The 13,322-nt window shown below is 50.2% G+C and overlaps 2 protein-coding genes across 2 annotated transcripts in view; one reads left to right on the top strand and one right to left on the bottom strand.

Moving 5' to 3' along the window:
* The window catches only part of Pde6b (phosphodiesterase 6B), a 57,858-nt gene extending 48,826 nt beyond the window's left edge, over positions 1-9,032 (top strand). Inside the window, exons 13-24 of the mRNA XM_075942881.1 lie at positions 286-351; positions 1,253-1,399; positions 3,758-3,865; positions 4,103-4,212; positions 4,414-4,501; positions 4,942-5,042; positions 5,139-5,246; positions 5,584-5,647; positions 5,861-5,935; positions 6,510-6,593; positions 7,838-7,994; positions 8,805-9,032. Coding sequence (XP_075798996.1) covers positions 286-351; positions 1,253-1,399; positions 3,758-3,865; positions 4,103-4,212; positions 4,414-4,501; positions 4,942-5,042; positions 5,139-5,246; positions 5,584-5,647; positions 5,861-5,935; positions 6,510-6,593; positions 7,838-7,994; positions 8,805-8,866 — 1,170 coding nt within the window. The 3' untranslated portion in view covers positions 8,867-9,032. The remainder of the gene's footprint in view (positions 1-285; positions 352-1,252; positions 1,400-3,757; positions 3,866-4,102; positions 4,213-4,413; positions 4,502-4,941; positions 5,043-5,138; positions 5,247-5,583; positions 5,648-5,860; positions 5,936-6,509; positions 6,594-7,837; positions 7,995-8,804) is intronic.
* A 1,175-nt stretch (positions 9,033-10,207) lies between these two features.
* Positions 10,208-11,328, bottom strand: Atp5me (ATP synthase membrane subunit e). The gene is made up of 4 exons (XM_075942880.1): positions 11,186-11,328; positions 10,911-10,965; positions 10,639-10,737; positions 10,208-10,298 (listed from the first exon to the last, which is right to left on the bottom strand). Exons 1-4 carry the CDS (start codon positions 11,219-11,221, stop codon positions 10,273-10,275), a joined length of 216 nt encoding a protein of 71 aa, XP_075798995.1. The 5' UTR covers positions 11,222-11,328; the 3' UTR covers positions 10,208-10,272.
* Positions 11,329-13,322: the final 1,994 nt, after the last annotated feature.

The raw sequence follows: 13,322 nt of genomic DNA, 5'->3' as shown, positions 1-13,322 counted from the left end.
TGATATTGTCAGCCTATCACATGGGGTACGGGTGATATTGTCAGCCTATCGCATGTCTGGGGTACGGGTGATATTGTCAGCCTATCACATGTCTGGGGTACGGGTGATATTGTCAGCCTATCGCATGTCCAGGGTAAGGGTGATAGTATCAGCCTATCGCATGTCTGGGGTGAGGGTGATAGTGTCAGCCTATCACGTGAGGTAAGGGTGATGCCGTCACTCTGGCATATAGGGTGAAGTGACACTATCACTCAGTCCCACAACTCACCTGTCACTCTCTGTTAGCCAACAAGGGACCGCCTGGGGAAAGAGCCCGCCGACTGTGAGGAGGATGAGCTGGGGAAAATCTTGGTGAGAACCTGCTTCCAGTGGACACAAGCCGCTCTCATGAGTGGCAGGAAGGGAGCGCTGGCACACACAGTATCCTCTCATGACGTTAGTGCTACCTGTGTAGGAATGTCAACACTTCCCAACAGAGGTGACAGTATTGACTCTGAGAGTGTCCAGCTGGAGACTACTTGATACCCGCCTTGCTGAATGTCTCTGTCTGCCTTCCTGCCTCCTCTCTGTTTCCCAGAACCATGCATGTTTTAGCTCGTGCAGGCACAATTTGGGCCAAATGTCCATCTGTGCTGCCTCCCTACAGGAGTAACATGGGCTACATCCCCTAGTTTAGATATAGCTGCGTTCATGTGTTTACATACTTCTGTGTGCACTTGTGTATTCATGCATGTGTGTGTATAGGCACATCCAGACACATGTTTGTGTGTCTCCCAGAGAACATCCCCACATCAACTTAACAGTTATGGGACACCTACCTTTTTCTGTCACCTGTGTGATTTACCTGTTTGTTTTACTGAATAGTTTTGGAGTTTATTGGTTCTGAGTACCAATGGTTCTGTGTGCCGTGAGTTTGCACATATGTTCCCATGTGTCCAGATGGGTAGGTCTGAATCTATGTATGTGCCTCTATAACTTTTTGTGTACATATTTTTATGTTTGCTTTTCCAACATCACTGCTACCCAATCAGGCAAGCGTCTCACAGCCCAGTCACCTTGCGGGTGGAAACAGTGCAATAGGATGGGTTGGGACAATATGAGTAATCTAGCTATAAATCTGAGTAACTGGAAGGCAGACATCAGCAGAGATACCTGAGTGTCTTCCTGGACAAAGGCTCAGAGAAAAAGAAAGGTTAAGAACCAGTGGGGGTGTGGTAGGCTTGCTTCCCTCAGCCCATAATCTCTCTTACAGAAAGAAGAACTCCCAGGGCCTACCCAGTTTGACATCTATGAGTTCCACTTCTCCGATCTGGAGTGTACTGAGCTGGAGCTAGTCAAATGTGGCATCCAGATGTACTATGAGCTGGGTGTAGTCCGCAAGTTCCAGATTCCCCAGGAGGTGGGAGATAAGAGGAGGTGGAGGGGTGGTTAGGGGTTACAGCTCCCTGAAGAGGTGAAAGGCATGGGGTGGTGGAGGGGGGTGGTCCATGGGTTCCACGGACAGTGTTGGGGCAAACATGCTTATCATAGAATCAGTGAAATATACACAGCAAATGTACCTAGAATAAGTGATTGGATGGATGGATGGAGTGATGGAGTGATGGAGTGATGGATGGATGGATGGATAGAGTGATGGAGTGATGGATGAATGGATGGATGGATGGATGGATGGATGGATGGATGGAGTGATGGAGTGATGGATGGAGTGATGGATGGATGGAGTGATGGAGGGATGGATGGAGTGATGGATGGATGGATGGATGGATGGATGGAGTGATGGATGGATGGATGGTTGGATGGATGGAGTGATGGAGTGATGGAGGGATGGATGGATGGATGGAGTGATGGATGGATGGATGGTTGGATGGATGGAGTGATGGAGGGATGGATGGAGTGATGGATGGAGTGATGGATGGATGGATGGATGGAGTGATGGAGGGATGGATGGATGGATGGAGTGATGGATGGATGGATGGATGGTTGGATGGATGGAGTGATGGAGGGATGGATGGAGTGATGGAGGGATGGAGTGATGGATGGAGTGATGGATGGATGGATGGAGTGATGGAGGGATGGATGGATGGATGGAGTGATGGAGGGATGGATGGAGTGATGGAGGGATGGATGGATGGATGGAGTGATGGATGGATGGATGGAGTGATGGAGGGATGGATGGAGTGATGGAGGGATGGATGGATGGATGGAGTGATGGAGGGATGGATGGAGTGATGGAGGGATGGATGGATGGATGGAGTGATGGAGTGATGGATGGATGGATGGAGTGATGGATGATGGATGGATGGATGGATGGATGGAGTGATGGATGGAGTGATGGAGTGATGGATGGATGATGGATGGATGGAGTGATGGATGGATGGATGGAGTGATGGATGGAGTGATGGATGGATGGATGGATGGATGGAGTGATGGAGGGATGGATGGATGGATGGAGTGATGGATGGATGGATGGTTGGATGGATGGAGTGATGGAGGGATGGATGGAGTGATGGATGGAGTGATGGATGGATGGATGGATGGATGGAGTGATGGAGGGATGGATGGATGGATGGAGTGATGGATGGATGGATGGTTGGATGGATGGAGTGATGGAGGGATGGATGGAGTGATGGATGGAGTGATGGATGGATGGATGGATGGATGGAGTGATGGAGGGATGGATGGATGGATGGATGGAGGGATGGATGGAGTGATGGATGGATGGATGGAGTGATGGATGATGGATGGATGGATGGATGGAGTGATGGATGGAGTGATGGAGTGATGGATGGATGATGGATGGATGGAGTGATGGATGGATGGATGGAGTGATGGATGGAGTGATGGATGGATGATGGATGGATGGATAGAGTGATGGAGTGATGGATGGATGATGGATGGATGGATGGAAAGTTTGTTTATTAGGTGTTCCAAACAACGTTTTTATTGTGGCATCATAGGGGAAACAGGGAATTTGTCATAGGATCCTGAGGGAATTGCAGCAGCTGCTCGCTAGAATAGAACCGCACAAAGCATCCTTTAGGTTTGCCTACAGGAGAGCCCTCAGGGATCACTGCTGGGAGGAAGGAAAGCTTATTACAGCTCAGAGCCCTCCATTCTGCTCCCTCCCTGGGCTTCTCACTCTGTCATGCATCCATCCTCCACACCTGTGTCCCCACAGCCCACATGAAGAATAAATAATCTCTCATGCTCCCCAGAAAACAAGAGTGATAGGCTGGTGTATCAGAAAGGATATTTTACTAAATTCTAAGGGAAATAGAACAGAAAATTATTTTTAAAACAGGACCAGAATAAAAATATTTCCAAACAATTATTTGACCCTAACTATCATAATGGAAATATTAGCATGCTCCCTTAGCCTGCATTCTCTTTCTTGAAGAAAATATACAGGCGATCTACCTTCCTGCTCATAGACCACACATCTGACCCATTCAAAAGATGTTTCTGTTTTGTTTCTCAAAGTATCCCACATCCCAAGGGTCCTCTTTTCATTGTGGGTCTGGGCCATGGAGACAGAGGCATCAAATTTCTAATGTCTGGAGCTATTCTTAGCTCTACTGCATGAGAGCCCTTCCCAAACAGGAAGGGGCCAAATAGAACAAGGAGCAAGGGCTCTGAGGCCAACAAGATAGAAGGAGGAGAATAGGTATGACCAGCTCCACTGCAAGCAGTCTGAGAGGCTTGGGTGGATTCTCACGTGGTGTGACTTCCAGAGCCTACATGTCCTCTGTTCCCCCAGGTCCTGGTGCGGTTCCTGTTCTCTGTCAGCAAAGCCTACCGGAGAATCACCTACCATAACTGGCGCCATGGGTTCAATGTCGCCCAGACCATGTTTACACTACTCATGGTATGTATGTAAACGGGATTGGGTAAGATGCCTCGTGGGCTGAGGCAAAGACCGCAGCTAACTACCTTCAGGTCCAAGGACACTCACTGTTCTTACCCAGTCCTGGAAATGGGTGGAGGGGACCTGGGTGGGCAAAAGAATGGGCTTGGGCTAGGCCCACATTCTCTTCTACCTCTGCTTTCTGGAGTCAAAGAGTCGGGTCAGTGGCAGGACCCAGAACTGGACTTCTCCCCACAGACAGGCAAACTGAAGAGCTATTACACAGACCTGGAGGCCTTTGCCATGGTTACTGCTGGCCTGTGTCACGACATTGACCATCGTGGCACCAACAACCTGTACCAGATGAAGTAGGCTATGGGGAGGGTAGGCTCGTGGTGGGCGTGGTAAACCATAAATCAGGTTCCCTTAGGGTTAGTCTTTGCAGTCTGGCAATCAGTACTGAGAGGGGCCACCTTGAAGGTACAGTGCCAGGTGGGCCAGACCTCATCCTAGACTGCCTTCTAACATTGTTTTTGTTGTGTCTTCTTTTTAAACAAAATACGCAACAGATCCCAAAATCCTCTAGCCAAGTTACATGGCTCCTCAATTCTAGAACGGCACCATCTGGAATTTGGGAAGTTTCTGTTGGCAGAGGAGGTTTGTTCCTGATTTGGTGATATGTCCTCCTTTGGGCTGTGGCAGACAGACAGGAGACCCGGGGAAGTGTGGGTTTACCAGTGTGAGGTGCTACGGGACAGGCTCCTATCTAGAGATGTTCCCACAGGGGGTAGAGTTGCTTCAAGGGGCAGTTACCAGGAATGCCCACTAGTAGGTACAACAGACCATGGAAATGGAAAAAGATATCTGACCCAGGACACTCCCAGGAAGAGAACAGACACCAAAGGGGAACAAGGATGTCTATCCTTGCTTGGAGAAGTAGCCATAAGATTGATCTGGGGTCAGTATTGATCTGGGATCATGTAAATAAAGGCCAGGTTAGAGCGAGGGAAGTAGACAGAGCAGACCCTGAGAGTCAAAACCAAGGGTACCATAGGCAACATCTGTCACAACCCGACACCACCTGGTGGTCCCCACAGAGCTTGAACATCTACCAGAACCTGAACCGGCGTCAGCATGAGCATGTGATCCACCTCATGGACATTGCCATCATTGCCACGGACCTGGCCCTCTACTTCAAGTAAGAACTCATCTGGGGCAGGAGTCTGGGCGGAGCCCTCAGCCGACATAGCAATGACCAATCTGTCACCTCCTCCTCCCCTCCTTCTGGGACCAGGAAAAGAACAATGTTCCAGAAGATTGTGGATGAGTCCAAGAACTATGAAGACAAGAAGAGTTGGGTTGAGTACTTATCCCTAGAGACAACACGAAAGGAGATAGTCATGTAAGTAACAGGTCTATTGTTGGCCAGTTAGCCCTGAAGACCTCCCTAACCCTAGGATAGGAGACTCCAAAACAAGAGTAGTTCTCTCTAAATTGAACAAAGGCGCTGGCTCAATCTGCCCCGAGATTCATGGACGCCAGCACAGAATTCAGACTGAGATAGCCTTCATTAGGACCCTTGATCATCTCTTGCTTCATCCTCAGAGTTCCCCTTCTTTGCCTACAAGGTGGTGGGTGACTCAGGCTCAGCACCTTCTCCAGGACTGTCTCAGAGATGCTGAGAAAATGTGTTCACTCTGTTCTCAGAAGGACATGTAGTCTGCTCTGTCTGTCCACAGGGCCATGATGATGACTGCATGTGATCTGTCTGCTATCACCAAGCCCTGGGAAGTCCAGAGCAAGGTCAGGACTGATGACCATCTGCATTCAGAATAGCCTTCAGAGGCCATCCTGGGTCTTCACCTACGGAGCTACAGGGAAATAGTGTTGATTTTTGAAGTAATTTCTGGGTACAGCAGTGAGAGGCACCATATAGACATTTCCTGCAGAGCTTCAAGGGGGAAGGTCTGCTTCTCCTGAACATAGAACCCCACTATAACCTTTGTGTGTGCTCAGGTCGCTCTTCTGGTGGCTGCTGAGTTCTGGGAACAAGGGGACTTGGAAAGGACGGTCTTGGATCAACAGCCCATTGTGAGTGTTGCTTCCAGAATCTTCTATCTTGACAGGTGAATTAGAACACTTGGTAGTGCTCCAGACCCTAGGAGTTTAAGGTCCTGGAGTCTTAGCCTTGATTTGAGGGGTTATTGGTGTGAACAGGGGGTAATTTGGCTTGTAGAATAGAAATCATGAAAAATTGGAATATCCAGGTTGCAGCCCACAAGCAAGGGTCTCCAGGGTCTATGCAGCTGCACAGTATGTACAGTAGGCAGGGCAGTCTAGGGACAGAAACTGTGAGAAGGGCAACCCTAGGAAAAAGGGGAGGAGTAGAGGCAGTAGTCCATGGGCAAGAGAGACAATGAGGCCATTACAGTTAGGGGTAGGCCCACAGCTAACACCAGGGATGGTATCTATCCACACATGAACTAGGAACTACATAGGTTTGCTTTGACCACTTGGGGATATGGGAGGCGAAGGCTTTATCTCCCAAGCCAGCTCTAATGTGAAACCTGACTGGAGCGGGCTTTAGGCAAGGTTCAGACTCAGCTAACAAAGTCTCATAGAGGGGAGCAGCATCCTTTTCATCTTCCTGTGTTTCCTCCACAAGCCCATGATGGACCGGAACAAAGCAGCTGAGCTCCCCAAGCTGCAAGTTGGCTTCATCGACTTTGTATGTACTTTCGTGTACAAGGTGCGCAGCAGAGGTGCTCTATGTGGCCTGGGTGGACTGGCCGAGAATGGGTAGGGAATGGGCTGGACCCAGCTGTGATCTTGCGGGGACATTTGTGTGGTCTCCATCTTTATCTGATAAGGTGTGATGTACAATACACTTGTCCTTCTACCCTATCACAACACCCATCTCAACCTCCCAGCCAATGGTCTGTCCCAAAATTTGTGAATGTCCTTCAGAAGCACCTAGTGCACCCCTAGAAGGTCCTTACTCACCCTGAGGTCTCACTTTAAAGATCCCTGCCTCAGAGTGCCACTACTCACAATGGGCACACTGTCTTCAGGAAAACGACTGCAACTTGCCTACTAGTTTCTGTGAAAATGTGGAGGTGAGCCTGAGTCTGTCTCCACTGGCACACCCCAATACAACCTGAAGAACCACGACAGCAGCCGTGTTCCCACTAGCTGATCAGGCACCAGTGCATGTCAAGGTTTGAGTTCTGCTATTGATTGTAGGACATGAGGCAGGAACTTGGAGAGACTCGAAAGATAGGCCTGACTACAGTGTCCTTGTGTGATGCACATGACACCCCAGCTCCACCTACTCTGGTTGTCCTTTGTGGTAACAGACACCACATTGTAAGGCAGACACTGTGATTCCAGGTGAAGCCAATCCTAAGCAGCCAGGCAAGCAGGAAGAGGGGGTCCCTGGAGGCCGCACTGTCTTCCTCGGTCCATCTACATCACCTGAAAGCAGTTCCAGGGCTTGTTGAAGCTTCCAACCCTGCTGCAGCTGACATTCCCTGCTCTATTCTTGGGATGCTTATCCTGCTAGATCTCTATCAGAAGTACTTCCACCCAACAGCTCCCTCTCACACAAGCTCCTATCTGTCCTCCTCCTTGGGGACTATCTGGAAAAGGAAGACTACAGTGGTTCTTTCCTATGCTAATTGACTCTATGTGACATCGTCTAGGGTTCAGCCCCACGTGGAACAGCCTGAGGGTGGGGAACCAAGCTCTCGCTGGGTCTGGTGCAGCCACAACTCATGTGACCTGGGGATCAGTAGTGGTCACCTCACAAGCATAGTGCAGGGGAGTGTGGGGCCTCACTTCACTGTCCTTATGACTTTTAAAATAAAATACATCACAGATATGAGAGCATCCTCAGTCTGTTGAGTTTGCTGCAGGGAAGCCCGAGACCTTTGAAGAGCTACTGAGCCCTCCAGGAGCAGGGGGACAGCACAGTGACTTCTCAGTTCCCTCTAGGAATTTTCTCGCTTTCATGAAGAGATCCTGCCCATGTATGACCGGCTGCAGAATAACAGGAAGGAGTGGAAGGCACTGGCTGATGAGTATGAGGCCAAAGTCAAGGCCCTAGAGGAAGAAAAGAAGAAGGAAGAAGACAGAACAGCAGCCAAGAAAGGTCTGGACCCCACAGAGGACTGGGATGGGCTTAGAGTCAACGCCCGAGTCAATGCTGTAACATGGCACAAAAAAAAATCACCAAGGAGTCAGGAAGGGAGGCTAATTCATATAGCCCAGCAGCTGAGGCTGAGGCCCTGGAGCCAAAGAATGCCCATCCATCTACCTGTCCTTCAAGGGGCATAGCTGCTCATGCCATGCAGATAACAGATCAGACCGAAATGTTCTCTCACTCAGACAGGAATGCTATATTCCTATACATGAGAAGTCTCACTGAACGTTTCAGTAAGTAGTTGTTCCTTCCCAGGTGTGGTAGCACATGCCTGTAATCTCCCAAAACTATCCTCAGAAACCAAAGAGCAAACCTGAATTAGACACAACACAAAGGCAAAAATGAAATCAGTGAGCTAAGCAAGAGTTAAATTGGCACGGTGCTAACCTGTATCCCGTGACTCAGTTAACAACCCACTGCCCCCCAGATCAGAAACCCAGTGATATTATCTTTTCCAGGGTTTATTTACCCTGGGCCTGGGGTTCTCCACAGCATTGAGAGAGCACACTGAATAAGGCAGCTTCTGGGTCATGGAAGGTCAGGGCTGAAAGTAATCACAGTGACCGGAGAGGCTCAGCATAATCCCCTTGGGTTGTTCTCAGATCCAGTTTAACCCCTGCAGGGAGAACCTGCTGGTGCTATTTGAGGGCACTTCTCAGATCCAGTTTAACCCCTGCAGGGAGAACCTGCTGGTGCTATTAGCGGGCACCTGGTGTAGAAGGCAGACCAAGCGACCACTCAGTCTATCTTCTCTTACAGTGGGCACAGAAATTTGCAATGGTGGTCCAGCACCCAAGTCCTCGACTTGCTGTATCCTGTAAACCCTATCTAGTGGCTGCTGGGCCCTCCTGCCACTCACCCACTGGAGACGACTCTGCAGCTTGGTATAAGACATTAGGAAATAGCAGAAGAAAAAGATCAAATATAACCGAATATTTTTAAATTGTAAAGGTTTTTTTTTTCAAATTAAAGCCAACTATGAATGTTAAATGGTGTAGCCCGTATTTATCTGGTTTGATGAAGTCCCCACAAAGATCTTTACAAAGGATTTGTGAATTGTCTTAAGTCAGAGTGCTACTCTTGTACATACGTGTGCATATAGGTATTCAGTTCCATCTGCTTTAGCAAAGGCTTACGCCCAGGAAGTCAGAACAAAACAGAGAAGGTAACCAGTTTTACACATGCTAACATTACGTGACAGCACATCATACTTGATCCATTGAGAGCTCTGCTGGGTCAAGGCTGTGAGCAGAGCCGAGATCCAATGGAACTGGTCCGAATGGGGATAACCTGTACTGAAAGCCTGGGTGGGATCCTCCTGAAGGAAGCAGTCAGCAGCTCTGTCTGCTATAAACACTGCAGCTATTTGTTGTAAGTTCAGTGGGACTTCACAAGACTAGGCTTTTAAACATGCACTATCTGACAAAGAACAAATTCATGGGATTTGTTTTCCCATTCCTGGGAAGAAACTATATCTAGCAGTTTGCCTTCAGCACTGGGAAGAGGTGGCAAATTTAATCCTCAGAGTCCCAGATAGTGGGATACCATTTAGGGGAAGCAGAGGGAGGAAGCAGCTTTTCACTCAGCCTGCTTTTTTTATACCAAATACCATCTTCCCAGGAGTGGTACCACCCACAATGGACTGGACAGTCCCATATCAACCATCAGTTAAGAAAATATCCCATAGATATAACCATGAGCCAATTTGCTAGACAATTCCTCGATAGTGGTTCCTGTTTCCCGGGTGACTAGTTTGTGTCAAGTTGAAAAGAACTAGTGGCCAGGATACAGGAGCCCAGGGGTTCGGATGGAGGGTCACCTTCCAAGACCCAGGGGAAATTACGAGTTGGGTGGTGCAAGACCCATGTTATTGGGAAGGCATCAACCCCCACCAGCCTTGTACAGGGCCTGTGCTGCTGACAAAAGCAGGCGTGCTCAAAGCAGAGTGAGCTGCATCCAGGCAGCTAAGCCACTCTATTTCCTTGGCATCCTCGGAGCCCAGTTTGGCCTTACCTCAGCACCCTCCCGAGCTGCACTTCGTATCCATGTCAGGCAATGATCACGAATTCCATTGAAACCGCCCCCTCCCCCATGAAAACCCAGGAAACAACTGCAGAGCCAGTCTAGAAGCAAACAACCAAGGCAGTAAAGAGAGGCAGCCGGAGCATCGCTCGACAAAGCTTTTATTCATTCTCAGCGACTTAAGAAAGGCAAGCTCACTGGCGCTTCACTTGAGTATGCTGTCATCTTGAGCTGAAAATCGAGAAGAGACAGTGTCACACATTATACACACTCGGGCCTCCTGCGAGAACTTCAGGATTGCATTTATAAAAAGTCCAGAATCTAATCCCAAGAGAACCTCACTTTTGACACTAAAACCATCCTTTGCATCCCAGGTGCCCAACGCCCACTCCACCTCACTGGAATCTGCAGGAAGTCAACAGAGAGGGGTCAGAGGGCCTGTTCGTCGGCAGGCAGCCTCTCTGAAGGCAGTGCTGCAGCAGCATGGCCTGCACATTCCGCTAGGCTCCACGGAGGACAACAGCTACTTCCAGAAAACCTGGGCTTGGGGGGGTGGGGCTAAAAGCCATACCTTCTGCCCGTTCTCTTTCAATCCGTTTCAGCTCATCTAGTCTCTTCTTCTCCTCCGCTGCCACCCTCCTCTCCTCCTCTGCCCGGGGCTTTAGGTAACCTAGAGGGCGGAAAGAATTAATTTCTTCCCCAAAAAGCCGACCCCAGAATCTCCCGGCAGCTGTTCCCTCCCACCTGCTCCCCTGTGGCCCAAGCATCGTCTCCCTCCCCAGGAGCTGCAAGCCCGGCAATCCCACACACCCCGAACCCCGCACTCCCGGTCCCTGAACTCACTATAGCGCTTGGCACCGTAGGCCATGCCGAGGACCAGGGCTGAGTATCGGCCGAGCTGCAGAAAAAAGGACGTTAGAGCAGAAGGACGAGGGGATCGGAGATGGAGGAGTACGGGTAGAGGGGCACAGGGCAGGGGGTTGCAGGGGTCGCCAGGCCCGGGACTGCCTTGAGACCACAACCAGCAGTCTCGAGAGGGTGGGCGATGCTAAGTCGGGGTAGTGGCAAGGGGCATTCAAGGGCTCTGAGCACCGTGCGCGACGGTAAAGAGGGTTCACCTTGATGAGCGGAGAGACCTGAACTGGGGGCACCATCTTGTCCGTGACCTTCGCGCCGGAAGCTTAACTGAGGCGGAAGACTTGGCAAAGAGCAAAGGCCTCCTCCTGCAGCCAGGAAAGCGCATGCGCCATAGCGAACACCCGCCCCCTGGTGGCCGGAGGGTAGCAGTGCATTCCCGATGAGACGGGTACGAAGTCATTGCGACTGCGTGTGCTAGATGACTTCAGGAGGGTGGAGACTTGGAGCCACGTTACTTCTGCACAGGCGTGTAATGAACGACCGACTCTGGAATCCGTCGCCCACCTTCTCTGAACTGGAGCAAGCAAACAATTCGTTCCTCTCTTGGAACAGACGAGCACACCCAGCAGATTCGCCCAGGGCGGTCTTTGGGAGTGGGGGCGAGATTACAGACTTTGTTTTGGTCCTGCCTGAGAGAACTTCAACCTTCTAGGCCTTTTCTGCAACTGCCTGCCCTGAATGCGTCGCCTTCTGGCCAGTGCAACCGGGTTTTCACACTTAGAGCCACTTCAGGTTTTGAGATCTTACAGTTGAAGGTCATTCAAACCGGGCTGACCTCTGGGTCTCTCAGCCCACAATCTTGGGATCCCAAGCCCTGAGCCCTAATGACCCCTCTCTGCCAGGCTTCATGGGGACGGACTATGAAGCACCCAAACTGGTTTTCCGCAGACACTGTCCCCAGAGTGGGTGCCTCTCTAGCAACTGTGTCCACCTAGACCAACAATTCTCAATCTGTGGGTCAGGATCCCTTTGGCAAGCCTCTAGCTCCAAAAATATTTACATTATGATTCCTTTTGTTTGTTTGTTTGTTTTTTCAAGACAGGGTTTCTCTGTAGCTGGAGTCTGTCCTGGAACTAGCTCTTGTAGACCAGGCTGGCCTCGAACTCATAGAGATCAGCCTGCCTCTGCTTCCCAAGTGCTGGGATTAAAGGCATGCCGACTACATTTCTATTCATAACAGTAGCAACATCACAGTTATGAAGTAGCAATGAAAATAATTTTGTGGTTGGGGGGTTATTAAAGGGTCGCAGCAATAGAAAGGTTGAGAGACACTGGCCTAGATTGAAGCTGTCCCGCCATGGGGCAAACATCAGACAAGCTCCTTACCAGCTGTGTTCGCCATTGGCATGCAGTCTCTGTGGAAGTCAGGCATGGCGACTTCCGTTGGCTGGCTTTACCCCAATGCCCAGCAGTGACTTGACGTCTCCCTAAGGCTGTCTTTGAGTGAGCCTTCTCAGTTTTACATTGCATCAGGGCTTGGAAGGGCACACAGTCCACAGGGATGGGGTATCTTCTCCTGACTCTTCATTAAGTCTCTATTTGTAAAGAGAATGTAACTGTAAATATAGTCGATAAAAAGTAGCACTGAGAAACCCCAGAGCCCATAATAGGTGCTCAGCTATCCTGAAGGGAGGAATCCTTGCAGAGAGTGGAGGGGCTATCCTGGGCAGTCAGAAGAGGAGCCCCTGCCCTAAGGCCTGGAACTGTGCCTGCATTTGGTCTGGAGTCTAAGTCCCTGAGCCTCCTCTGTTGGAATCCTAGAAAGTTCCCTGAGCTGGGAACAGAAATACCCAGACCATATGCCACAGGTGCGCCACTTCTTTTCTTGCCCTTGATAAGTCTGATCTTTGGTTCCCCACCCCCATCCCTACCCAAGCCTGCCGGAGACAGGCAGACTCCTGCCTTCTGAACCATTGCTCCCTGAGGAAGCTGCAAAGGCACGCTGACCTACAAGGCACCAAATAAACCTCCTCACCCCTCACAGCCATCTGCATACTGAGCCCCCTCCCTTTCCTGCTCTTAAGCAACTGGTTAGATAACCTTAGGTGACCAAACAGGTTTCCCTCACTAGACCTAAACTCAGACTCCTCAGCAGCTCAGGCTTCCAGATCTGAAGCTGTCTCTGGGGCCCACGGGGTGTGTGGCTGAGGGGTGAGTGCACAGAAGCTACCTGCAGGAGTAGGGGCAGAAGAAGCACCTGACACCCACACTGTCACAGCGTGCAGATGACTGGCTCGGCATCTGCTTTGGCTCAGGATCATTTGTGGGGACAGCGTAAGTGGTTAAGGTTCTGCACAGCTCAGGACACCACTGGGACAATTCTGCACCTGTTGAAGA

This window comes from Microtus pennsylvanicus, chromosome 12, assembly GCF_037038515.1.
Source record: "Microtus pennsylvanicus isolate mMicPen1 chromosome 12, mMicPen1.hap1, whole genome shotgun sequence".
Lineage (NCBI taxonomy): Eukaryota > Metazoa > Chordata > Mammalia > Rodentia > Cricetidae > Microtus > Microtus pennsylvanicus.
The sequence above is the reverse complement of the archived record's forward strand: the minus strand, read 5'-3'. Positions and strand labels throughout refer to the sequence as shown.